The 27,794-nt window shown below is 44.5% G+C and overlaps 1 protein-coding gene across 2 annotated transcripts; it reads right to left on the reverse strand.

The window, feature by feature from the left end:
• Positions 1-1,646: 1,646 nt before the first annotated feature.
• Positions 1,647-27,698, reverse strand: myrfl (myelin regulatory factor like). 2 transcript variants are annotated; one of them, XM_077004521.1, is made up of 26 exons: positions 27,467-27,698; positions 27,050-27,147; positions 22,322-22,409; positions 21,695-21,756; positions 20,700-21,201; positions 20,483-20,586; positions 20,216-20,366; positions 19,892-20,087; positions 19,626-19,702; positions 19,147-19,257; positions 18,763-18,853; positions 9,090-9,290; positions 8,526-8,634; positions 7,441-7,550; positions 7,192-7,352; positions 6,756-6,828; positions 6,592-6,680; positions 5,942-6,004; positions 5,707-5,762; positions 4,517-4,696; positions 4,399-4,437; positions 4,092-4,176; positions 3,212-3,286; positions 2,970-3,081; positions 2,682-2,756; positions 1,647-2,583 (listed from the first exon to the last, which is right to left on the reverse strand). In XM_077004521.1, exons 2-26 carry the CDS (start codon positions 27,093-27,095, stop codon positions 2,497-2,499), a joined length of 2,943 nt encoding a protein of 980 aa, XP_076860636.1. In that variant the 5' UTR covers positions 27,096-27,147; positions 27,467-27,698; the 3' UTR covers positions 1,647-2,496. The 2 variants fall into 2 exon arrangements, with proteins under 2 accessions (XP_076860636.1, XP_076860635.1); XM_077004520.1 differs by having other exon boundaries at positions 27,387-27,698.
• Positions 27,699-27,794: the final 96 nt, after the last annotated feature.

The raw sequence follows: 27,794 nt of genomic DNA on the forward strand, positions 1-27,794 counted from the left end.
TGGGACCCTGGACTGACTGGGCCGTTAACACCACAAAACCATGCCCCGGTGGGTCGCAGGGCCCTCACGCCCTAACCAGCCTTCAGCCGGTGAGCCCCACAGGTGTGAGGACGAGGAGCTACGGCTCCTTAATCGTCCCTAGTGTGTGTTTGTGTGCAGGTTACCTCCCTGAGGCGTGGCTACGTCACCTCCTGCCTTCTACTAGGGGCCACCCCAGCCTCCTGGGGAGTCAGCCCCAGCCAGGGCCTCCCTTTACGAGGTGGACTCCTCCACCCAACCCAGAAGCGCCAGAGACCGAGGCCCAGACCACCCCCTTCGCGGGCTGGGGAACAGCCCCAAGGGCCTCCTGGTCACCCCGAGCAGGAGGGAGGATCTCCATCTTCAGCAGTAGCTTTTCAGACCAGAGCCCCATGGTCCCCAAACATCTGGGGGCCCCAGCCCTCTAGGGAGGGGTGCTAAGACAGGGCTCCGGTCACCCCACAACATAAGGGGGCTCCTGCCAGGTGGAGACCCCCACAAGGTCCAGGAACACTGCGAGCCACCGCCACGAAGAAGCACCTGCACAGAAAACACACGTGCACACACACACACACACACACTACCCTGATCCCCCCCTACAATGGGGGAAAGGTCTCCTCCTAATCAGGAGAACCCCCCACTTACCTGGTCAGGGCCTCCCTCGGGAGCGACGCCCTCCGTGCCACATCCCCCACAGCTGGTCCCCCCCCCCCCCCCCCCCCCCCCCCCACCCCCCAAACACACACTTAAGGGGAGGAGCATTTTACGTCAAACAGAGAATTACGTCAAACAACTCAAACACGCTAGGACAAAACACACAACAAACGACCCTCAGGTGAGACGGATCACGGGCTCCGCCCACCTGAGGGACGCACACAACGAAACAATTACAGGACATCTGCCGCTGTAGACGGGGGCGACCAGTAGGGGGCCCGCTGTACCGTGACAGACCAGAGAGTCACTGTGACAGACTGTAAATGTGTGTGTGGACTAAATGTGAAGACTTCCCTTTTTTGAATGCTTGGTGTTTCCAACCATATCCATATTTGTGTATAGACAACAATAAAAATGTAAGCAAATTTATCCTTGTGTTTATTTTAGAGTGGATTCAAGTTCTATTGTGAATGAAGGTTTATTTGTTATATACAGATAATCCAGTTTTCATTCAAAAGGGACGCATTAGACAAGATAGAACTGAGGCTCCTGTACAGGGATCATCTGGGGCCTAAAGACACAACAGCAATACTGCAGGTCCCTACTTGCAGGTCTTCCTCTACGGGTCATCAGACCTCTACAACTAATTCAAAATGCTGCAGCACAACTGGTCTTCAATCTACCCAAGTTCTCACATGTGACTCCACTGCTACGCTCTCTTCACTGGCTTCCAGTGGCGGCACGCATCAGATATAAAACCTTGATGTTTGCTTACAAAGCCAAAAATGGACTGGCCCCTCCCTACATGTTCATGGTCAAAAGCCACACACACACACACACACACACACACACACATGCACGCACACACATGCACACAGATTCTGAACAGGCAGCAGGTTACTGTATTATTACTGTACATTATTCTCTTTAATGGGGAAGGAAGCAAGGGCCACCGTACACTGTTAATGCTGGACACGGTTCATGTTTTACACGGTTAATATAAAATCATTGGGGTGTTACTTAACTGGAGCAGTTACTAGAGTAAAACAGGTGTTTTACATAATACAGAAAAATAGCACAAAGATTCAAATAAGATTTTTACTGGAGCTGTTTTTAAATACAAATTGCTTCCACTGTGAAAAAAATCATGTTGAATCGTCCCTCTAAAATTGATCACATTTTAATAGACCAGGCAGTGCAAAGTAGTGTGGATGTGTCAACACGTCTTCAGTTTGACATGATGAAAGTATTTCTACTATTATGCTAATGAGTGGTTATTTCTGTACAACAACACTTTGACAGATTATAGCATTTATAAAGATAAAATTGCTAAAAAAAAAAGTTCAAGACACACTGCCCAGACATTATCTGCAAATATATCTAACTTTTATTAAACATGTGAATGCACACACACACACACACACACACACACACACACACACACACACACACACACACACACACACACACAATCCCTCATTCTTTCTTTCTCTCTCTCATGCAGAAACACACACACCATCACACGCCGCTGTTTTGTTGCTTCTGTAGTCCATATCAGTTCACTCTGCTGTCGTCTTCCCAGACGGTTACCAGGGTCTGAGAAGAACTGTATTCAGTTGTGCCGTGTTCAGGTGTGCTGAGCTCAGATATGCCGTGTTCAGGTGTGCTGAGCTCAGATATGCCGTGTTCAGGTGTGCAGTGGTCAAGTGTTCCATGTTCAGGTGTGCTGAGCTCAGATATGCCGTGTTCAGGTTTGCAGTGCTCAAGTGTTCCATGTTCAGGTGTTCCGTGGTCAGGTGTGCTGTGGTCAGGTGTGCTGTAGCATCACTGGCAGCGGCGGTAGAAATGGAAAAAATAGTCAGTAAAAAGTATTTCCACATAGTTGGGGTCTGTGGAACAGTCAGCCTGACCCTGAGGGACAGAAAAGGTTTGTGCTTCAGTTTAAGGCAGTTTTAGCATATTGTACAGCCAAGACACAGTTCAGACTTTTTTTAAAAAGAGTTCCTTACAGCCACTGCAATGCGGAAGTGGTACGATGATCTATAATTCTGAGTTACTGGCAATATCCACTGGTGTATGTACCCCTGTTAAGGAAAACTGAGTTACTAATATCAGTGACTCAAGCAAAATTACTATAAAGCAATTAATTGTGTTTTTATCACGTCACAGCATTCACAGTTGATACTGTGATACATTAAACGTTTGGCAAAAATATAATTCCATGAACATTCCACAGTGGTAGGGAAAGGGAGCTCCCTGTAACAAAACACACATAACATAACATTCAAGTCTGGTACCTGTGTGTTGGGAACAGTGTGGAATTTGTTCCCAAGGATGTCCTCAGGGGACGCAACGCACTTTTCAGTGAGGTCATAGCCACACAAGTGGACCACCAACAGTTCAGTACTGCTGCTCAGAGAGACACCCAGTGGTCATAATATGTAATAACAAGCTACTGTACACTTTGCATTTGAGACCTGAAATATCTCCTCTCTGTCAAAACACCCAATGTGATGCTACCTTAGGGTGACATACTCACTTCATTTGTAATGTGACGGGCATGTTAGGTGGAATGTGTTTACTGATGGGGATCTGATAGCTGTAGTTTCCTTTCCTGTAAGACACAGGTGGCCCATGTTAAGGGCATACATTACAGGACATACATTACAGCAAAAATGACACTAAAGTGCAGAGTAAACTGTGACACCCACCCACTGAAACTGTGGTCTATGTAGAAACCCAACCACTGAGATTAGCAAGGGTGATTGGGACGAACCGTGGGGTAGTGGGGAGTGGTGAATGGGGAGTGGGGAAGTGCAGTAGTGGGGAGTGAGGGAGTGGGGTAGTGGGGAATGGGGTGTGGGGGAATGGGGAGTGGGGTAGTGGGGAGTGAGGAAGTGGGGTAGTGAGGAGTGGGGAATGGGGAAGTGGGGTAATGGGGATTGGGGAGTAGGGTAGTGGGGAATGGAGAGTAGGGTAGTGGGGGAGTGGGGTAGTGGGGTGTGGGGAAGTGGGGTAGTTGGGAATGGGGTGTGGGGTAGTGGAAAGTGGGGTAGTGGGGTGTGGGGTAGTGGAGTAGTGGAGAGTGGGGTAGTGGGGAATGGGGAGTGGGGTGTGGAGAGTGGGGAATGGGGAATTGGGGTAATGGGGATTGGGGAGTAGGGTAGTGGGGAATGGAGAGTAGGGTAGTGGGGTAGTGGGGTGTGGGGAATGGGGTAGTGGGGGAGTGGGGTAGTGGGGAATGGGGAGTGGGGTGTGGAGAGTGGGGAATGGGGAAGTGGGGGAGTGTGGTAGTGGGGGAGTGGGGAATGGGGTGTGGGGTAGTGGGGTGTGGAGAGTGGGGAAGTGGGGGAGTGAAAAACAGTGCAAATATGTACAAGGAAAGTGTGCCTAGAGTGAGTACGCCCTATGACACTGACCTACTGACACTGTGGTCTATGTAGCGGTGGTCTATAAACTGCTGGTTTTGTGTGATGAAAATTGTCTGAATAGTCGTGTTTGTCCCTGTAAAAAAGTAAAGACCAAGGACAAATAACATAACAATATGAGATTAAACCAATCTTACAGTGAATGTGAGATTTAAACTATTTTAGAGCAAATGCAAAATTGAAACTGTTGTACAGTCGATGTAAGATTAAACCCATGCTGCATTAAATGTGTGGCACTGGCTATGACTACACAATTCTACACACTCCTACAAATTTTGGTGTCACTCATTCAACTTACAGTCACTGTAATGTCTCTGCGCTTTTTGCCACGTTTGATCTGAAACGGCACAAAATCGATCAAAATGAGGGTGTAAAAGGAGTGTGGGTCTCTCAGAGTCATGAGTGTCCTCTCCCACCTTCAGATGTTCTGCTGATGTCCCCTGGTGTCTCCAGGGTGTCAGGGTTAGCACTCGCACTTGTCACATTGGACCTGGACCCCCCGGGTGCAGCCCGAGGGCAGCAGTAAACCTTGTCGGAGTAGAATACAGCAGAGAAATCCAAGTTTGGAGGCCACGGCTCTGGTTCTGTAGGTAACACTGCAAGCAGACTTCATGTTAGAGTGGATCTATCAGCGCAGTGATACGTTAATCTCAATTTCTAGCTGTCTGTACCATCTTTTGCATGCAAAGTTAGGCCCAATTCTTCAAGAAGGAAACGTATTTCAAATATTAAGAATTTCTTCTCTATTTTATGGACTGGTTATACTGGGGGGTGATCAATTAGAGCAGGGGTCGGCAACCTATGGCACGCGTGCCACCGTTGGCATGCCGAGGCATAATCACTGGCACGCGCCACGCTGGACCAGCATCAGCAAAAAAAATTAATAATAAAAAATCTCAGACAGAGAGCACGATCCTCCAATCGAAATCGCTCCTCAACGCTCTGCACTCAGCTCCCGCCACAGACCCATGTTTAAATTTGTTTAAATAACCCACGCTGCGTGTGACATAATCCCTGAGCCGTGTCAAGGCTGGATTATTTATTATGGATTATACTTTCGCGAGTGACCGTAGCGCACGACTCCGCACACCTCGCGCGAACCTGCGGAGGCGTTTATACTTGGCGCGTCACATTCTTTGCAGTGTTCTCCGAAACGATTTGTGGTAGTATAAAGAAACACCCCTCAAAATCAGGGGAAGGAACATTTACCTGACAAATTTTAATGTTGCTTTGTGTTCCAGGTTTGAAAAGTGCTGGAATTGAGGGCTAAAGTGAGGGTAGCCCTGTTCAGAATGTAGACAGCGTGACTGTCAGTACGCAACATGGAACACCCCCCACCCACCCCACCCGCTCTATCTTTTATTTGTTGATAGTGACACACTCATTGACTAGAAATGTTGAAGTTGGCACTCCATGTCTCAAAGGTTGCCGACCCCTGAATTAGAGGGTGAATTTAGCCATTGAGATATTCTCTTGCAATTCCAACTGCTTCAGATCTTGATCCCTTTGTAAGAGAACATGGCACACTTCATTTTCACTGTACCACTGAAGAAGACATGACATCTAAACCCAGTTTAATAGGAAAGATTTTCAGGGTGATGGGTACCTGTAGGCAACCTTTCTGTGGTTGTGTAGTCTGGTAGTGTGGTGGAGGTACTTGTGCTATGGGATATTCAAACACAGAAAGGTCAGATAGATCAATATTTGTATGTAACCAATGCTGTTTGGTCAATATTAACTGTATTTGCAAATACATTAAAAATGGCTAAACCATATTTACATAACTAAGTTGCAAATGGCTAATGATTGGAGGTGTGAACTGTTAATGAAGACATAGCTACCTGGAGCCATAATCCAGATCATCTTTTAATGTGAGCATATAGATTGAAGTTATACATATTGCACTGAAACACAAACACAAATTGGATCAAAAAAGAAAAAACAAAAGATCTTGAAGAACCTTCATTGATTTCAGTGACGCTGTGTCTGTGCCAGTAAAGAAGACAATGTGATGTAATGCTGTCACTTTAATTAAGATATTAATTAAGATTAAATGCTACTGCACTTTCCACTAGAATATATTATTTAACTTTTCATTACATTACATGTGTTTTCAACATAAAATATTCATAGTTTTAATTTTTATTTTTTATGTATATCCAGACCTATTTTCTTCTTATTGAAATGCCTTGTGGTTGAAGCTCTTTATGACAATGACAGGCTAAAATCCCTCATTTTGTTTAGAATATTATAGATTTTATGGTATTTCCAGTAGATTTGTTCCCATCATAACCCCCTCTGGAGATGTGTGGACACGTGAGGGGGTTATTTTCACAGGGAATACAGGAACTACAGGGACTACAGGGATGACATGTACTACACAGACTACAGGGACTACACGTACTACACAGACTACAGGGACTACAGAGGCAATCTTCTGTTCTGTGCAATTGTGTTTGTGCGCAATATTCCATAGAGAAGCAGGACTCACCAAAAAGCCATAATTACCACAAGCATAATGACAGTAATCTGGAATATTCTGTGCTGAAGGCAGTCCTGGTACTTTTCACACACGTACTCCTGAAGCAGAAACAGGTGTTGTCAGAGCAGAGAACATCAGGTGAAGCAACAGTTGTAACTTCCTGTTGAACTTACTTTGCCTGCCTTCAGGGGAGACGGATCCTCTGGAGGTCCTGAGGTTGGAGTTCTATTGTTTTTAGGCATTTTTCTGTCACACAAATGTACAGACAATGAATGCGTGTGCAAGTGTTTATAGATAATAAATCCTCAAACAGCATCAATCAGATGCTTAAATAGCTGCAGACAATTCAAATGAAATCAATCAGCAAATACAAATCAATATTCAGGCCATACACCTCTTAGGCTCACAGTTCAAGCAGAACAGACATACCAATCATACATAAACATACCAATCATATATGAACAGATAGGGTAAAGATATCTTATCAAGTAAAGAACCCTTCAGATCACTGGTTAGTGTTGAACCCTATGGTGTGTTTTGAGCCACATGGTGTGTGTTGAGCCCTGTGGTGTGTGTGAGACCAGGTCGGGATCAGGTCGTTTCACTCACCCGCTCTCAGCAGAACTCGTTTTAGAGTGCATGCCGCCCGGGTTCTTAGGCTTGTCCAGACGGGTGTTCCACACCTCCAGATCCTGAATACGTGTCTCCAGGTTGTCTGTGAGCTTGTAGAGCTGCTTCACTGCACCCACGTTCTCCATGAAGATCTGTTCCTGTGAATGCATCAGAGCGAGGACGCGGCATTGAAGGCTTCCAAGCAAGGTTCACTTGAGGCCTTCATAATGTGGTGCTAGGACTCACTTTGTCCACCATCAGGAAGTTCTGGATCTTCTGTCCGTCCGAGCATGTGATGTCCCCGACCTCTCTGACTGCCATGGGGAGCAGTTCCCTCACCTCCTGGGCTATGATCCCTGACCCCAAACATAGATAAAAGATCTCATCACATTCAACTCCACACTGATTAAGACCATTATATTCCCAGCATGTGTGTGAATTGCTCTGTATTGTTCTTATTTTTGCTCCCACTGAAGGCATTTCGTGTCAGTTTATATGCAGCACCATGTGCCTGTGGTCAGGCCTGTGCACCAGCTAGCTGTGCATGTGCATTCTGCATTAAGAATGTCACAGCCAAACTCTTTTCTGGACATTGTAATGATGGAGAGATCAGTGGCCCGGATGCATGGAGCCAGCAAAAGAACAATTCATTCATGGGATGCAGCATACTCTCTAGTAAAAGGAAAAGTGCAGGACAACCAGCCATAATGTATCAATAGAATGATCTATGTTGTTAAATCATATTTTCCATTTATTTTAATTGTTTTTATTTTATTCTGAGATCCTGAGTAAGTTGGGTGGGGGCCGCCATGGGGGTGCGTGGGAGAGGGAAAAAAATGTTAGTGTACGAGTATTGCTATTGGGATTTTTTATTCTTTTAATTTTTGTCCTTAACTCTGATTCTCGTTAACACTGTATTGTACATATTTACTTGGAAAATAAAAAACATTTGATCAAAAAAAAAAAAAAGAATGTCAGCCTTGGGTTTTCTTGGATTTGACCACTGAATGCACTGACTCCTGTCCAGAACTGGGAAAATGGTCTGATGGAAAAAACCATTATGATGTCAGTCAGATGGAACAAAGAATTATGATCTCAGTCAGATGGAAAGAACCATTATGATCTCAGGCAGATGGAATAAACCATTATGATCTCAGTCAGATGAAATGAACCATTATGATCTCAGGTATATGTAATCATGTCAGTAGTCTCATCCACAACCCGACTGGGGAAGAAACCTGGGAATACTCGGAATCCATTTTTGTAACAAGTTTAAAAAACATTCAGTAAAATTCAGAAAGCACCTTATTAAATCTCCTCCCAGTACACACCTGTTTCATGCACTTGGTCAATTCCCATCTTTGTGGCGAACTCTGGTTTGTAATCGTACTCAACAATTCTCATCTGCGCTATCCTTCTGAGCTGATCGGTAGAGTCCACCTGAAGACGAATCAGAACCATTTAAACATACAGATCCACATTCACTAACCCCCACATTCACCCCACTCACCCCAACATTCACCTCACTCATCCCCACATTCACCCCACCCACCCCCATATTTACCTCAATCACCCCGAAATTCACCTCACTCACCCCCACATTCACCCCACTCACCCAAACATTCACCCCACTCACCCCCACATTCACCCCAATCACCCCAACATTCACCAGTCTCACCCCCACATTCACCCCTCTCACCCCAACATTCACCTCACTCATTCCCACATTCATTTTACCAATAACAAAGTAGTACTTCTTTCTTGCTGATATCACTGATCCAATTAAATCCTGTCTCCCGTCTGCAGTTATTTTCATAAACCCCCACCAGATGTCGCTGTGTAGTAGAGTGTGGTGTCACGTGGGTCCCCTGTTGCGCTGGGACCCTGATCCTCACCTCTTGGATATTCTCCTTCGCTCTCCTGTCTGAGGGGTGCATGACGGTGCCCATTATCTTGGCATTCCCACACACCACCAAGGCCTCGTCCGGGGTGTCCGTGTTGATGCCAACCCTCCCCTGGCACACCACTGAGTCCAGGATCTGGCCCTTCTGCCAGAGCATCTCGCTATCATTCTCAAACTGCCCTGGGTTGGATGCCTGAACAAACAGATGCAGTCAAAACTGTGAACACCTTTAACTCAGTCAGAACTGTGAACACCTTGAACTCAGTCGGAACTGTGAACATCTTTAACTTTATAACACTATGGATTGAGATTAATGTCATTAATATGAGAGCGCAAAGTTAAATCGAGCAAGTCAGACACACTGAGCATGCAAAATCAGGAAAACCGAGCAAAAACAGTGACAGCTGTTTAATTCTTTCTTTGAAAAGTTGAATATCTCGAAAATTGATACAGCTATGGCAGAGGAATTGGACAGTCCTCTGACTATAGATAATTTTATAAAGGCTGCCAAATCGATGCAGGGAGGGAAGGCCCCGGGACCAGATGGATTCCCAAGTGATTTTTACAAAAGGTTTGCCAGGGAGCTCGCTCCCATCTTAATGTCGGTATATGATGTCGGCTCCCATCTTAATGTCGGTATATGATGTCGGCTCCCATCTTAATGTCGGTATATGATGTCGGCTCCCATCTTAATGTCGGTATATGATGTCGGCTCCCATCTTAATGTCGGTATATGATGTCGGCTCCCATCTTAATGTCGGTATATGATGTCGGCTCCCATCTTAATGTCGGTATATGAGGAGTCGCTTGCTTCTGGCTGCCTATGCGACAAGCGGTTATCTCACTCATACCTAAAAATGGCAAGGACCCCTTAGAATGCGGATCATATCGACCCATCTCTTTATTAAATGTTGATAACAAGCTGCTTGCCAAAATGCTAGCTCTCAGACTAGAAACAGTGCTACCATCTATAATATCTGATGATCAGACAGGCTTTATTAAGAATCACCATTTATTCCACAATGTGCGTAGACTTCTTAATATTCTTTATACACCCACTCCATCCGGCCTCCCAGAGATAATTCTATCATTGGATGCAGAGAAAGCCTTTGACCGTGTGGAATGGGATTACCTCTTCTATACTCTAAAATCTTATGGATTCGGCCCTAAATGTATTAATTGGATAAAAGCTATTTACGCCACCCCAGTAGCTGCAGTGCGCACTAACGATACTATTTCACCCTTTTTCCAGCTACACTGGGGTACTAGGCAGGGTTGCTGTCTGTCACCATTACTATTTGCTCTTGCAATAGAACCCTTAGCCACTGCAATTAGGACTGAGGTTAAAATTAAAGGATTAAGGAGGGGAGGTATGGAGCATAAAATATCCCTATATGCAGATGACATGCTTCTATATATTAGTGAACCTATGAGTAGTTTACCAAAATTGTTAGAATTACTGGATAAATTTGGCGATATTTCTGGATATAAAATAAATCTAGAGAAAAGTGAATTAATCTGTAGGCCAGCCCCAAATTACATCAATGTATAACAAATTTCCTTTTAGAGTTAATGAAAACAAATTTAAATATTTAGGAATCTACATCACTCTTAAATTTAAGGATCTTTATAAGGCCAATGTTCTGCCTCTTCTAGCCTGTCTGAAAAGAGACCTTGCACGCTGGAATTTACTGTCATTATCACTGGGAGGCAGGATCAACACTAATAAAATGAATGTACTACTCAGATTCTTGTACATATTTCAGTGTCTCCCAATTTTCATATCTAAAACCTTTTTTATGCAACTAGACAAACAGCTCTCAGGATTTATCTGGAATAACAAAAGTCCCAGGATTCGTAGAAATATATTACAGCGTCACCATACCCAAGGTGGTCTATCATTACCTAACTTACCTTACTGGGCTTCAAACATCAGGGCCATGTTATTCTGGTTCAATATAACAAGAACTAACACACCCCCTAAATGGGTACAATTGGAAGAATCATCCTGTCCCACCTCACTAAAAGCATTGCTCTGTGAAAACTTCTCTTACCAAAATCTTTACATAATTACTCATCGAACCCAATTGTAAAACAGTCACTGAAAATTTGGCTGCAGTTTCGAAGATCTTTCTCACTGAATGACTTTTCTGTATACAGTCCAATAGTAAACAATGATTCGTTCACTCCCTCAATTATTGATATGGCCTTTTTATCTTGGACAGAAAAGGGTATCAAAGTATTTAAAGATCTATTCATCGACAAAACATTTGCAACTTTTGAACAACTAAAAACAAAATTCAATATTCCTCAAATTCATTTCTTCAGATATCTGCAGCTACGTAGCTTTGTATCCACAAACTGTTCTCAGTTCCCGTCTTCACCCTCATCATTATTAGATACAGTTCTGAACACTAACCCACAGATAAAAAAGATAATTGGCACTTTATATTTGTTACTGAACACATTCGATACAAAACCCTTGGATGTATTAAAACAAGAGTGGGAGAAAGAACTTTGTCAATATATCTGATGAAACGTGGCAAAACATAATAGGCAACATTCTCTCCTCTTCAATATGTTTGAGACACGCTGTAATCCAATTTAAAATAGTTCACCGACTGCACTGGACTAAAGTAAAATTAGTCAAGTTTGTTCAAAACATGAACCCAATGTGTGATAGATGTCAAATACACCAGGCAACACATGCACACATGTTTTGGTTTTGTCCAAATTTGACTCTATTTTGGGACTCTGTTTTTAACTTCCTGTCAGGGGTGTTTTACTAGCCGATCCAGCCTTCCCACTTAACTGCAGTGTTTGGGGTGACCCCACAAGGGCTTCATCTAGGACAAGCTCGTTCCAGGGTAGTAGCCTTTGCTACTCTAGTGGCACGGCGACTTATATTATTAAAATGGAAAGTGAAAAGCCCTCCTACCTTTAAAAACTGGTTAAATGACTTGATGCAGTTTATAGGATTAGAAAAAATTAGATTCTCTCTGTCTGGCTGCAGTGGTAAATTTAATGCGACCTGGCGGCCTGTTTTGACTTATATAGACAAAATGGACTCTGTTGATTAACTGACTTTCAAATTAACAGTTTGGAGATGTCACGTAGGGCAACGCCCCCTCTCGTAGCTGTCACTCTGGGTTCCCTTGTGTCTGTGTTTCCGTGCCTGTTTCTCTCGCCCCGCTCGTTTGTCTTTGTGATTCCTTGTTTATTACCACGCCCTCGTTATTACCGTCACCTGCCCCTCGTTTTATGTCATTGTATTTAAGTCCCAGTATTCCCCTAGTCTGGTTATCGGTGGTTTTGTTGTCTGCTCAGTATAGTTGTGCTTTCGTGTTTCTCTGTTCAAGCCTGTTGCCCGTAAGTGCTCGTGTTCGCTGCCCTGTTGATCTGTGTTTGTTCTGCGTTTTGCCCGTGTTTTGTTTGAGAGTTTTGTTCAGTGCCTAGTCCCGTGTTCAGTATGTCACTCCGTGTTTCTCGTTCGGACTCCCTTTCTGATTTGACCTCTGCATTCCTTTTCGACTCTGAGTTTGGTATTCCCTTTATTAAATCTCGCTCCTCTCAGCATTTGTGTCCGTCTCCTCGCCCCGTTGCATATGCAACGTTACATAACCACCGATCTAACCAGGACACAGCGAGAGAGCGAGACTCCGGTGAGTTTAGTCGCCGTAACGAGTTGTTGGCTGCTTCCGTGCAGTTTAACTCTCATGTGTTACAGCGCGAACGAGCCGGAGACAGGAATACCCCTGGCGCTGTGGGAACAAGGAAGTCTCGTCGCTCACAGAAGAAAGTGCAGTCACTTTTAACTGGCTTTCGCGACGAGACTCCTATTGAGCGCTACGTGTCTGCCCGGCTTGGCGAACACCACAGGCATGAGCAACCTGTGGTGCAAGCAGCGGGCAGACGGAATGAGCGCACAGACGAGCGTTGGCTTAACCCTCGGTTTGCTCTCGGTGGCCACTGCGAGCTCCCGACGCCTCGGAGGAGGCGGAGCCCTCGCAGAGAGAGCAACCGAGAGGCTTCTGTGTCTGTGTGTTCTTCCAGGCTCGCCCAGGACTCCAGTGACGCAGACCTCCCTCCGATGATCCCGGAAGCTGCTCCCCTAAGGCTCCCAAATAATTTTTTGGGGGGGAGTACTAGCCACTCACCCCAGGAGTGGCCGGCTCGGAACCCGGAGGACGTCAGCGCGGCGGACACGCCCCCCGATGACGTCAGTATGGCGGACACGCCCCCCGATGACGTCAGTATGGCGGACACGCCCCCCGAGGACGTCAGTGCGGCGGACACGCCCCCCGAGGACGTCAGTGCGGCGACTCCGCCCCCCGAGGACGTCAGTGCGGCGACTCCGCCCCCCGAGGACGTCAGTGCGGCGACTCCGCCCCCCGAGGACGTCAGTGCGGCGACTCCGCCCCCCGAGGACGTCAGTGCGGCGACTCCGCCCCCCGAGGACGTCAGTGCGGCGACTCCGCCCCCCGAGGACGTCTGGTCACGTCTGCGGCCTGTTCCCGCTGCCCGTCGGCAGTCCACGCCAGTTCCCGTTCCCACTGCCCGTCGGCAGTCCACGCCGGTTCCCGTTCCCGCTGCCCGTCGGCAGTCCACGCCGGTTCCCGTTCCCGCTGCCCGTCGGCAGTCCACGCCGGTTCCCGTTCCCGCTGCCCGTCGGCAGTCCACGCCGGTTCCTGTCCCCGCGACCCAGGAGAGGTCGTCCACGCCGGTTCCTGTCCCCGCGACCCAGGAGAGGTCGTCCACGCCGGTTCCTGTCCCCGCGACCCAGGAGAGGTCGTCCACGCCGGTTCCTGTCCCCGCGACCCAGGAGAGGTCGTCCACGCCGGTTCCTGTCCCCGCGACCCAGGAGAGGTCGTCCACGCCGGTTCCTGTCCCCGCGACCCAGGAGAGGTCGTCCACGCCGGTTCCTGTCCCCGCGACCCAGGAGAGGTCGTCCACGCCGGTTCGTGTCCCCGCGACCCAGGAGAGGTCGTCCACGCCGGCTCCTGTTCCCGCTGCCTGCCTGCCGGCTCCTGTTCCCGCTGCCTGCCTGCCGGCTCCTGTTCCCGCTGCCTGCCTGCCGGCTCCTGTTCCCGCTGCCTGCCTGCCGGCTCCTGTTCCCGCTGCCTGCCTGCCGGCTCCTGTTCCCGCTGCCCGCCGCCCGGCCGCGCCTGTGCCCGCTGCCCGTCGCCCGGCCGCGCCTGTGCCCGCTGCCCGCCGCCCGGCCGCGCCTGTGACCCCAGAGACTGTGCTGCCCTCTATTGGGCCTGGACTTTTTGTGCCCCCTGCTCTGCCCTGTACTCCTGTCTCATTGCCCATGTTCCCCTTGCTCCCATGTTCTGTCCCTGGATTTGTGTTGGTCCCAGTCCCTGTGTGTGTACCTGTTCGTGTCCTTGTGCCCGTCCCTGTGTCTGTGTCTGGTCGGTCCCTCCAGGTCCCTGTCCCTGTGTCTGTTCCCCAAGTAATCACCCACTTTGTTCCTGTCCCAGTCTCGGTTGTTCATGGTGTCTTTGCCTCTGTGTTTGCCTCCGCCCTGTCCCCTGGCCCCGCTCCAGTGTCTGTCCCCGGTCCTGTCCTGTCCAGCCCTGCTCCTGTACCTCGCCCTGGCCCTGTCCGGTCTCCCTGTATCCCATGTCATGCCGTGTCCCCGTCCAGCTCTAGGCCAGTCTCCGCGTCTCTTGTCTTTGTCCCTGCCATGCCCCAGGTCCCATGTCCTGTCCCTCTGGTCCGTCCCGTGTCTGCTGTCCCTTGCCGTGTGCCGTAGTTCCCTGTCCTGTCCTAGTCGGTGTCCCTGTCCTGTCTGCCCTTGCGTGCCCCGGAGTGGCACGCTTTGAGGGGGGGTTCTGTCACGTAGGGCAACGCCCCCTCTCGTAGCTGTCACTCTGGGTTCCCTTGTGTCTGTGTTTCCGTGCCTGTTTCTCTCGCCCCGCTCGTTTGTCTTTGTGATTCCTTGTTTATTACCACGCCCTCGTTATTACCGTCACCTGCCCCTCGTTTTATGTCATTGTATTTAAGTCCCAGTATTCCCCTAGTCTGGTTATCGGTGGTTTTGTTGTCTGCTCAGTATAGTTGTGCTTTCGTGTTTCTCTGTTCAAGCCTGTTGCCCGTAAGTGCTCGTGTTCGCTGCCCTGTTGATCTGTGTTTGTTCTGCGTTTTGCCCGTGTTTTGTTTGAGAGTTTTGTTCAGTGCCTAGTCCCGTGTTCAGTATGTCACTCCGTGTTTCTCGTTCGGACTCCCTTTCTGATTTGACCTCTGCATTCCTTTTCGACTCTGAGTTTGGTATTCCCTTTATTAAATCTCGCTCCTCTCAGCATTTGTGTCCGTCTCCTCGCCCCGTTGCATATGCAACGTTACAGGAGAATATTACATTTGTATGTATATGTGTATGCACGGACGTAATTTTGGGGGGTGACGGGGGGGACATGTCCCCCCCACTTTTTCAAAAGCAGGCTTTGGTCCCCCCCAGTTTTTATGGTTAAAACCAAATATTTAAATAGCGACGAATCCATGTCCCCCCCACTTTTGAAATCAAAATTACGTCCATGTGTGTATGTATGTGTATATGTATGTATGTGTATATATTTTAATTCTGCTGTTATTTATTTGCATTTACTTATGTTTTCCCTTTGCCCTCTGCCTCTCTTGAGATATTTGTTTATATGATTACAGCACTGATATTCATATATCGTCTGTATATGTATGGAAGAGACATAACTAGGGGGTTTAAGGGAAGGGGGGGTGTTTGGATTTTTCTCTCGTTATTTTCATTCTATTTTTATTTTATTTTATTTTTTTTTGGTTTTACTATTGTTCTTATATTTGTGTTAAGTTAGTTGTGTAATTAGAAAATGCTAATAAAAATACTTTTGTTCAAAAAAAAAACAGTGACAGCGAGAGCAGAGAAACAAGAATTGCACTCACTTCACTGTTTTCAGCATGCATTTCAGTTTTTTGCTTGCTTCTAAAATTTCTGCTCGCTTCATGATTACAAGTGTAAATACGTCACAGATCATGGCTTGGTAGATGATTACCTGAACCATCAGTTGCAACTGCAAGTGGGCATGTCACGACCCGATTTGAACCGGAAACCCGTTTTGGGCTACACATGTGCATGTACCGGTAATTCCCGATAAATCGTAGGCCTACAACAGACGCTGCTGCCAATCTTACATGCATAAGACATGTTGATAAATTGTTTTTTAAACAATTCGACGTCATGGATAGCTACGGAAGTGCCACGGATAAAAACATTTTCCACCCAAAGCCAACAAAACGTTGAATGATAAAAAATCAGCATTGCAAATTTTGAGTTCACTGTGAATCTGAAGTTACAGATAGTTAGCTATGTAGTTATGTAGCTTAGGTATTAATGTCCAAAACAAACAAAAGTATTTGGTTGTACAATATAGGACTCCAAATGTAGCTTTCTAGATTAATAACAACACTGCATAAATCTACATCTAGTTAGTTACTTATATAGCCATAGCTACAGTGAAGCAGCATCCTAAATTTAGTTTCGCTGTTTTGCTCATTTTGGCTAGGCTTTACGGTTGATGCATCCACCTAGGATCATTAAGTAGCTATAGCTGTCTAATTTAACTTGAGTAGCTACTAACTAACTAATGTTATAGCTAGCAGGCTCCATACACAAACATTCACCGTGTCGTTGGTTTTGGGTGGTAAAGGTTTTTTTTTATCTGTGACACTTTAGCTAACCACGTCTTATTGTTAAAAATATGCAATCAATGGTTCAGGTAATCATCTACCAAGCCTTGATCTGTGACGTATTTACACTTGTAATCATGAAGCGAGCAGAAATTTTAGAAGCAAGCAGAAAACTGAAACACGCGCAAGTGAGCGCACTTAACTGTACAATTCTTGTTTCTCTGCTCTCACTGTCACTGTTTTTGCTCGGTTTTCCTTGATTTTGCGTTTGCAGTGTGTCTGACTTGCTTGATTTAACTTCATCTTTGCGCTCTCATATTAAAGACAGTACTCTCACTCCATAGAACACCTTTAACTCATTCAGAACTGTGAACACCTTTAACTCAGTCAGAACTTTGTGAACACCTTTGACGCAGTCAAAACTGTGAACACCTTTAACTCATTCAGAACTGTGAACACCTTTAACTCAGTCAGAACTGTGAACACCTTTAACTAGAGGTGGAAAGAGTACTGAAAAATTGTAATTGAGTAAAAGTATCATTACTTTGCCTAAAATCTACTCAGAGTAAAAGTAAGATTACCCATCTCAATATTTACTCGAGTAAAAGTACAAAATTACTTAATTTAAAATGTAATTTGAGTAAAAGTTACTTAGTTACTTTCAGTTATTTAATGCATGGATGAATCATAAACCAAATTCAGCACAAGTTGTTTTAATAGATTTCAAAGTGTATTTAAGTGCACATCCACACTTGCAAAAAGATCAGCTGGGCTCAGGAACATACTTCCTCACAGCACAAGGACAGTCACAACCTGTACCATAAAGTGCAAACAATTTTCAGTCCTATTGTCCAACAGACAACACTATGATAAGAATAAAGAAATTTAAATGATAAATTATTCAAAAAACAAAATGCACACAAAATTAAGTGCCCACAATATGCCACAAATCAAACTAAAATGCAACAGGATTCCACTACTCACAATAAAATGCCCACAGGATCCCACATCAAAAATTAAAAAATGCTCATAGGTCCCACAATTTAAAAGTAAGTGCTCACAGGATCCAACTATTCAAAATACAGTGCCCACTGGATCCCACTATTCACAATAAAATGCCCACAGGTTGCCACAACTCAAAATAAAATATAAAATGACCACAGGATCCCACATCTCAAAATAAAACAAAATGCGCACAGGATTCCACTATTTAAAACGCTCACAGGATCCAACTATTCAAAATACAGTGCCCACAGTATTCCGCTTTTCACAATAAAATGTCCACAGTATCCCACAGAACCTGATAGATAGAAGATTTAAAGATAGAACAATCTCATCCTTTTGGAAAAAAAGTGCACCAGATTACGACCTGATTATGAGACAATGGAAAGGGCGCCCGCATTTAATTTTTCACATTTAGTTACTTTCCACCCCTACCTTTAACTCAGTCGGAACTAAGAACAGTAACTCAGTGCAGAACTGTGAACCCATTTAAGTCATTAAGTCAGAACTGTGAACACTTTTGACTCAGTCGGAACTGTGAACATCTTTAACTCAGTTGGAACTGTAAAGACCTAAACAGGCAACGTGCACCACAACATACGTTTCCTTTCACCTCCTGCTTGATGCAGGAGATTCTGAGCATGTGGTAAATAAATATCATCTTTATTTTCTGTGAAAGATAAATATAAACTTGTTATATGAATTATGAACATTACTTTTGTGGACCATTGAAACAGATGTTCACTGATTTATTAGGTATGGACTTAAAAAAAATTTATATAAAGATATGTAAAAATATAAAAAATATGCATGGCATGTAATAAAAAATAGAGGGGAATAAAACATTTCATGCTGAAACCATGCTGAAGACAAAGACCATTGCCAGATTACATGTGCCAGACAGAGTAAACCTAACCCTTTTAATGAAAGCATGTCTTTTTCTTTCTAGTGTCTGCATCTATATTGATTCATTTGTACAGAGAGGTGTTTGTACAGACACTTACCCTGACAATAATTCTTTCAGATATGTTTGCAACCAGCAGGTGGTTCTTCTGTTTGACTGTAGCATAAAGCCCCACAACCATTAGAAAGTACCTGACAAAGCAAAAACACATCAGCCAGCAGAACTTTCATCTGTAGTTCATCTCCATCTCCAGGAGAGGCTGAGGAGTAAACACACAGCCTGCTCTGTACTGACACATGACTTTATTTTTAGATGCAAGTTAAAAAAAACTGCACCAAACACAAAAGCCACCATGCTGTTTGAGTGGGAGTGTGGTTGAGTTTGTGTGTGCTGTTGTAATCTGATTTGCCAGTATGGTGGTTGTGTAGAGGTTTGTGTAGAGTTGTGTAGAGGTTTGTGTAGAGTTTGTGTAGAGGTGTCTCACCTCTGTTCAGGATTGGGCTTGCCTTTCTTCCTCATATTATTAGCAGTGGTCTCGCCGAAATGTAACCGGCCTAGTGTAACCTTGGTTATTTTGTTGCCAGGCAGGTTTACTCTAAAAAAACAAATTTTTTAACTGCAGCTAATAAGACATTCCTAAAGTCAAATATTCATGAGCCTGTGGACTTACTTTTGTAAGTTGCTCTGGATAAGAGCGTCTGCTAAATGCCATAAATGTAAATGTAAAAGGAAAAGTGAGCGCGAGATACCTCCTGAGCGTGAGATACCTCCTGAGTGTATGATACCTCCTGAGTGTGAGATACCTCCTGAGTGTGAGATACCTCCTGAGTGTGTGATACCTCCTGAGTGTGTGATACCTCCTGAGTGCGAGATACCTCCTGAGTGTGAGATACCTCCTGAGTGTGAGATATGTTCTGAGTGTGTGATACCTTCTGAGTGTGAGGACATGTATTAAAGACTCACTGGACAGGCCAGAAGGGCTTTTTGCTGCGGTCAGACTGTGACTGCTCTATAGTGACGTGGTGGTTCTGGGCCTCCAGCTGAGGGACAGATCAAAAGGACAAAGAAACTACCTTATGTATTATGTACAACCCTATGTGTGTTTTTTATAGGGTTATGCATTCAGGAAACACTACTCTATTAATCACATCATCTTATTTTCAGCATGCATTAGAATTAGAATTCTATCCTTGTTCTAACAGTTCTATCCTTGTTCTAATAGTTCTAACCTTGATTCCGAAGACTTTCAGGTGGAAGCTCTCCACAGGCATGGGACCTTCTGGCGTTGCTACATATTTGGGCTCTCCAGCCATCCCAATATGAACTGTGACCTGGAAGTGGTTCTTCTTCTGACACACAAAGGCTTCATCAGGTGCTGAATAGTTGAAGCCTTTATCGGTGTCCACATGGTAACCTATGGGTGGACTGAGAAATGGAGAGAACGTTTTTACTGGTTCATATTAAATTAAGCAGTGATTGCTCAGATATTCTTGGCTTTGCTGAGTGTAGGACTCAACAAAGCTCCTGTCTCTAAGGCATCATTAAGGTGTTACAGTGTTTGGTAGCTGTGGTTGTAGAGGCAGCTCCACTGGCTGGGCTGGTAGCAGTCCCACGTCAGCAGCTGGTTTGCCCCTGTGCCTGGACTTGCCCCCTGGACATCAGCCTCATAGCATGATGTCTCACATGTCCCGCCGTCAGGATCTGCTACAAGTACAGACATGGCCCAGGGGGACTCAGACAAACTGGTTCAGATTCTCTTCAAATTCTAAATGAGCTGGATTATGGGAAGTAGTGGTTGGTGATCTTTGTTCAACACTCACAGAATGAAGTCTTGTTCCAAACTGAGCTCCCCCACTGGAGCTGGGGCTCCACGTTCCTGTCAAAAGAGCCAGAGTTTCTTCTTCTTTTCCTTTCAGGGGAGATTCTTTTGTGAAAGCAAAATGTAGACAGAGAGGAGATTAAGTCTCATTCCATGAAAGAAACTGCATGAGATATATGGACCATATATAAACCATATGGAATATAAACCAAGCTCACTCCGCACTCAGGCCAGGTTTGGGAGCAGCGTATGAGTCCATGCATTCAGCCCGGGGTGGGACACAGGGGGAGGTGGTGCAAGTAGTGGCCCCCACACAGCTGCCTGCTACGTCCACACAGTTGCCTGCTACGTCCACACGGTTGCCTGCTACGTCCACACGGTTGCCTGCTACGTCCACACGGTTGCCTGCTACGTCCACACGGTTGCCTGCTACGTCCACACAAGTGCCTGCTACGTGCACACAGGTGCCTGCTACGTCCACATGCAGGCCAGCCTCGTACAGAGCTGGAACAGTGCGAGTGTGGGATGGACTGTAGTTCTCCACGAGGCTGACGTAGCTGGGCGGCAGGGGGTAGTCACACGCAGCCTGCGTAAATGCTGATGAGCCGGACTTCACCTGCAGTGCAGGCGTAGCGTGGTGGCGCTGGGGGACCAGTGGAGCCGTGTGGGTGTCCTGGAATAGCCCTTTACAGTGGTGGGAGGGGAGTGTGCACAGCCCCACTGGGGCAGGTGTGGAAAGGGCAGAGTAAGAGGAAGGAACACTCCCAAAGTTCAAAAACTGAACATGTGAACATGGCTTGGTCCTATGGTCCTATAGTCCTGTGCTCCTATTGTCCTGTGGTCCTATCATCCTGTTGTCCTATGGTCTTATAGTCCTGTGGTCCTATCATCCTATAGTCCTGTCATCCAATGGTCCTATAGTCCTATGGTGTTTTGGCCAAACCAACATGTATTTTTGTGTGTTTTATTATCTGAGGCAGGTCTCATCAATTCCTGCCTCAGACTCACTGATCTAATGCCCATGAATATTAGGATAAAAAGCTGTTGTGAAGAATTCAGTACTCTCTAGAAAATTATTTAGCCCCTATATCTCCTGTACTCTGAGTTAAATGACTTTATCAGTAATATAGCTATAGACAATGGATACTTTTGTGTATGTGTGCATGTGTGTGTGTGTGTGTGTGTGTGTGTGTTTGTGTAAGACACCTGGTACCTTGCATTTGTGGAGGAGAACAAGGTTCTGAACTTGAATCTGGAGGTGAATCAGGTAACATACTAGAAGAAACAGAAAGTGTCTAAGACTGTGTGTTTAAGCACAGTAAGTTTTGTATATACTGTGTATCTAGTGAAGAATTTTTATTAGTAATATTAAAATAAATCTAAAAGTAGTATGCATTAGTAGTATTGAACATCTTGAACAATGTCCTGTGTAGAATGTGTGGGGACATGAGCAGAAGTGGGGGGACCGATATGTCCAGGTCGGTGTCACTGCTCAGGTTAGGGTTTGGGTTGGGGGTTAGGGTTAAGGGGTTAGGGGGACCTACACATCTGGGTCGGTGTCACTGCTCAGGTTAGGGTTTGGGTTGGGGGTTAGGGTTAAGGGGTTAGGGGGACCTACACATCTGGGTCGGTGTCACTGCTCAGGTTAGGGTTTGGGTTGGGGGTTAGGGTTAAGGGGTTAGGGGGACCTACACATCTGGGTCGGTGTCACTGCTCAGGTTAGGGTTTGGGTTGGGGGTTAGGGTTAAGGGGTTAGGGGGACCTACACATCTGGGTCGGTGTCACTGCTCAGGTTAGGGTTTGGGTTGGGGGTTAGGGTTAAGGGGTTAGGGGGACCTACACATCTGGGTCGATGTCACTGCTCAGGTATCGCTCCAGAATGCTGGTGTCCACTGCTGCACTTTCCAGAACACCTCTGACATCCTGCCCTGAAAACCAGAGTCCAGGTATGGACATCACATCGAGCATGTCCTCTCTGTTTACCTCCCTGCTGTCTGACACACACAGGCCCTCAGGGGAAATCAGATTACTACACATTTATATACCATTTATTTTACAGAACTAAAAAGACATTTGGTCTATTTTTCATGTAATATTAGCATTTAAATGGTGGTGCAGTAAGTTAAATAAAATGAAACTTTAATTATTAAGGGTTAATTAAATAAAGGTTTAGGCTACACTGTATTCAACCAAATGGATGAACAGCAGTCTCATCACAATAGCAGATTCATTATAATAGCAGATTTATCACAATAGCAGATTCATTATAATAGCAAACCCATCACAATAGCAGATTCATTATAATAGCAGACTCATCACAATAGCAAATTCATACAATAGAAGATTCATTATAATATCAGTCTCATCACAATAGCAGATTCATTATAATAGCGGACTCATCACAGTAGCAGATTCATTATAATAGCTGACTCATCACAATAGCAGATTCATTATAATAGCAGTCTCATCACAATAGCAGATTCATTATAATAGCGGACTCATCACAGTAGCAGATTCATTATAATAGCTGACTCATCACAATAGCAGATTCATTATAATAGCAGTCTCATCACAACAGCCTTCACAGCCAGACATTGCACAGTGGAGAACTGTCAGTTAAGATGACAAATCACCAGTAAGGCAGGAGTGGCGGGTGGAGTCTATGTGGTGGGGGGGCGGTGTTGGGGGCAGGGTTGGTGGTGCACAGCAAAATCAGCAGAGTTAAATATTTGGTGTTAATGAAATATTTGAGAGTAGTCAATCTGACTATTGCCCGAGTTAATCCAACTCTGAACAGAGTCTCATCTCTGTGGTTTTACTCCCAACTCCCAAAAAAACAGTGTCAAAATAAAGTGTTAAACAAGCTCTCCTTTAAAATAACTCTGAGAGTGTCTTCCCTAACCAGCCTCACATCACCACGCCCCCTTTAGTCTTACTTAAGCACTTCACCAGCACGTCTCAGTCGCGAAGTATTGTTGACTCATGCTACATACAGAGCGTTTCTCTCTCCTGTTTGATTCCCCGTGCTCTGACCCTTGTTCGCTCCATAGACCTCATCTCCTGCCTAGCCCTTCTGTACCTCCTGGATTCTGCTCTCCCGTTACGACCCTGGACCGTCACAACCACCCCAAGAGAACGTTACCACTGCTAATGCTAGTGATCTACTGGTCATTCTCTGTGTGTGTGATTTATGTAAATAAAAGCGACCTACTTCCGCATTTGGATCCCTCTCCGCCTGGTCAATTCATTACATCAGCTTACATATTTCAGATCCTTTGATAAGTAGTTCTCCAATGAGAATGATAAAAGAGCTTGCATAGTGCCATATTGTTATATGTTGAAAATATGAGAATGTCATTCTGTATTTTTAATGGTTTTATTTTATGTGGTGCACATGTTGAGAAAAAAATGATAAAACATGTAGTATGTGATTCTATTTTTCAAGTTAAATTGAATTAATTGCACACCCAAAGCTGCAGTATGCAAATCAATATCAGCATGGTAAATCAGTTGAGAAAAAATTGACACTGTAAGGTAGTCAGTTTATAACACTGGACTCTGGTGCTGAAAAGTTTGAACACTGAGTAGTGTTGCACAGTGGTACATTTTAACTCTTTTAAGTAGTTAAAAATAACTATTGCAGTGTAATTACTACAACACTTTGAAAAGTGTTAAAATAACACCCTGGGGTGTGGACCCATATAGACACTTTAAAAGTGTTGAAATTAACTCCCATAGAGTTATTTTGTGTCTTTCGAATTTGCTGTGTGGGAGGATCATAGGTGGCTACATACTAATGCTTAGTTTCATTAACAGAGATGTCAATGCCATTCCAAGAAAGAATAGTGAAAACACAGTGTTTAATGTATGCATAATGAAGGCATAATTCAAGTTTAGTTAAGCATAATGTATGCATAATGCAAGCATAATTCAAGTTTAGTGAAACATAATGTATAAGGAATGCATAAATAAGTTTAGTAAAGCATGATGAATGCATAATTAAAGTTTAGTAAAGAATAATGAACACAATGAAAGCACATTTCAAGTTGAGTGAAGCTTAATTAAAGCAGACTTGTAGCATGCACTACTGGCAAGCAGAGGTAACCATATTGAATACACAGCTCAGCCCAGTGCGAACTTAGTACTTAGTATAACACAATGTGAAAGCATAATGTAGGTGTATCGGGTCATGCCATCACTGGATGGTATGTCTAAATTCTTTCCACATTTTCCAAAGGAGAGCTAATGAAATGTAAGTAAAAGGTTATATGCCAATTAATTAAAAAAAATTTTAAGCAGTTTTCACAGTCAGTTGAAATGAGTAGATCAGAAAGTTGTTTAACTTTTGATATTTATTGCACATCCACAGACCAGTGCAGGATAAAATCCTTTAAAATCCCAAATCTTTGGGGAAAAAAAAGCAAAAGTAAACAGTTACACTATATAAAGTGCATTTACATCTATGAAATTAAATTAAATTCTCTCAACCTGAGACAACTGGTTTGTTCACAACAGAAGTAAACTTAACAATTAAACCTATATTCTTAATTAAATAAATCAAATATCCAGTCTGTTAGACATTCAGGAACTTCAAGTATTTTCTTAAATAATGTTTATATCGCCTTGAAAATGCTACATTTTCTTCGCCTTGCACCTGACGCCATTTCGGCCTCTTCTCCGTTTGTGTCGTGTGTCACTCGCGTGCTTCGGCGCGCGTGTAAGAACACTGGCTCTGATTGGCTATCATAACGCTGCCTTAGCCAATCGCTTACTGACTTGTTAAGTTAAACAGGTGTTACACTGAGAACTGACCTATCAGGATCTGTTACTCCTCACTAGCCTGGGCAGCGGTCCGCTCGCATTACTGTTAGTATATCAATATATAGTAACGCACCGCTTTTAATGACCAGTAACGTAAACGGCGTTGTAACGACAGGAAAAGTAACTAATTATATTATCCCGTTACTGACAAAATGACGCCATTACCTAACGCCGTTATTCGCAACACTGCTCAGAACACAGCAGAAATGACTGCAGACTGCACTCAGAAAACTGCAGAAATGTCTTACGTAACCGACGGCTGGTAAACACGACCACAGAGCAAAGAGCAGGTGTCTTTATGATGTTCCTCAAATCTGGCTCTTGGTTTCATGCATGTTAACGGATCCTGAAGCATAAGGCCGTGCTGTCCTGGACTGTATTTTGCTCTCTAATGTGTTTACAGTTTTCTTGGAAAGGAATTTGAAAGTATATATTCACTAGTAGATCATCAGCTTAATTCTAAAATTTGTTAAAAAAAAATTGTATGCTGACCTTTGGTACACTGTATAACTCATGGATGCCTGAACATTTTGAAACTCAAAACTCTGCAGTCTAATTCTCTGCAATCTAAACTGCAATAACAGTTGCTGCACACTGTTTGTTATTATTATTATCTTATGTGAAAAGTGTTTATAATTTTACATAATTGCAAGCATAGTTGGTCCATGTAATGTTTATAAGTTCGATTTTCAGACTTGTTGAAGCAAAATTGAAAAATGAGAAAATGGATGCAAAACAATTATTGAATTTTTCACTTGGTAGAATAAATGAAAAAGTGGCTTTCGTTCTTTTTTGCACCTTAGAAAATGAACTTTTGAGTCCTTATTCAATTTCCTGATTTTCCATGTTTGACTACTGTAATATAAAGTGGACCGACTGTACCATCAGAGATATGGGTGGGGGTGGACACCACATCTGCTTGTGATTGGTCGGTGTCACTACTTGATTTGAACCGGAAACCTAATTTGGACTAACGCCATTTCCGATAAGTCTTGTGGCAGACACTGCACGCTTACGGCTGCCAATTTTACGCATGTATTGATTATCCCAGCTCATTGGGATTTATTAACAATTGGACATCATGGTTAGGTAAAGTACCACAGATAATGAGGGCGCAGGTACTCTGCTTTGAGTTGCATCTGCGGTCTTACATATGAGGCTATTCAGGTTTGAGTTGTATCTGGTGTCTTACATGAGAGGCTATTCAGGTTTGAGTTGTATCTGGTGTCTTACATGAGAAGGTAATCAAACAAGCATCACAACATACTGCAATAGTGTTGCACTGATCATTTTTGTGGTGGTTTATGACTGGGGAAGACACGTTTTATATTGTGTGATTTAGGTATACTACCTTAACCACTTTATTAGAAACACTGGGGTGTGTGTGTGTGAGAGAGAGACACCCTAGACCCCTACTGGTTGAATGTCTGAACTGCTTTCCCAAGCAGTGACATGAACACGTAAAAACACAAGCATCACTGCTGTGCCTGATACACTCACATGAGCACAGTGACCCCTGCAGGGTAAGGGCTAGTAAAGAACAGTTGCCATAGCAAAGAGGAAAGAAGGTTAGAGAGACATAATGTGTGCAGAGGGCTGGGGTTGTGTGCAGCAGGCAAAACATTGGCCATTTTCTCTGATTCATAACGCGTCTCGTGAAACGGCTAGTGAGGTCAGTTCCCACCCTGTGCACATGCAGATAGGAGTTGTGGTCAGAGGCAGCATCACGGTGGCTCGGGTTCCTTACCGTCAAGGAACTGCTGCAGTGCCTCATCTTCACCCAGCACATCCATCGAAGCTACTGCGGCCCTCGTGAGCACCACCTGTGGTCCACGTGAGCTCCACCTGCGGTTCACGTGCAACCATCAGTGGAGACGCTGCAACGCCTGCTGTTTGCTGACTGTGTGATTTTGCCCTTATACCCACATCTACCTCCCAGATGAGCAGTAAAATTGAACCCCAACACCCCCACAGGTTAAAATGAGCCAGCACACATCTAATTTTACATATAAGTGTGTAGGCTGGGATCATTACACAAGATTTCTCTTGACTGAAAGCTGCTCTAACATTTAACACACATTTACCTGTTGCTTAAAGCTTTTTTCTTTTTAAATCGGTGAGCTCACAAACCAGCAGGTTATTCCAGAAAGCATATTTAACAAACCTTGTACTCGACCTTGAACTCTGAGTTGACCTAATTCAACCTGACATACCTAGAGTTATCAGTTCAGGAACAACCAGTTAACATTTCAGGGATGGCAGTCAGTCAACTCTGAATAGAGCGAACACCACACCACATTAACCACCTAATGAAAAACTTTTAAGTTTTTATAGTCTAAGACTATTGATGACTATTATTATAATAACTATTAGGCTATTAACCAATATTGATGGTGGGGAAAATATAATTTTTTTTATGTTATTGTTCGTCATTGACTGCACATTATTGTCCTGGAATATATTTCTGTTCAGACCCTCACCATATATATATA

This window comes from Brachyhypopomus gauderio, chromosome 5, assembly GCF_052324685.1.
Source record: "Brachyhypopomus gauderio isolate BG-103 chromosome 5, BGAUD_0.2, whole genome shotgun sequence".
Lineage (NCBI taxonomy): Eukaryota > Metazoa > Chordata > Actinopteri > Gymnotiformes > Hypopomidae > Brachyhypopomus > Brachyhypopomus gauderio.

Bases quoted from the DNA above. Each gene is read 5' to 3' on its own strand.
- myrfl (XM_077004521.1), bottom strand. From the start codon at position 27,095: ATGGATGTGCTGGGTGAAGATGAGGCACTGCAGCAGTTCCTTGACG. The intron at 20,367-20,482 runs GTGAGTGTTGAA...CTGTACTTGTAG, and splicing joins TTGGAACAAGACTTCATTCT to CAGATCCTGACGGCGGGACA. The intron at 4,177-4,398 runs GTAAGTTGAATG...ACTTTTTTACAG, and splicing joins GCAGAGACATTACAGTGACT to GGACAAACACGACTATTCAG.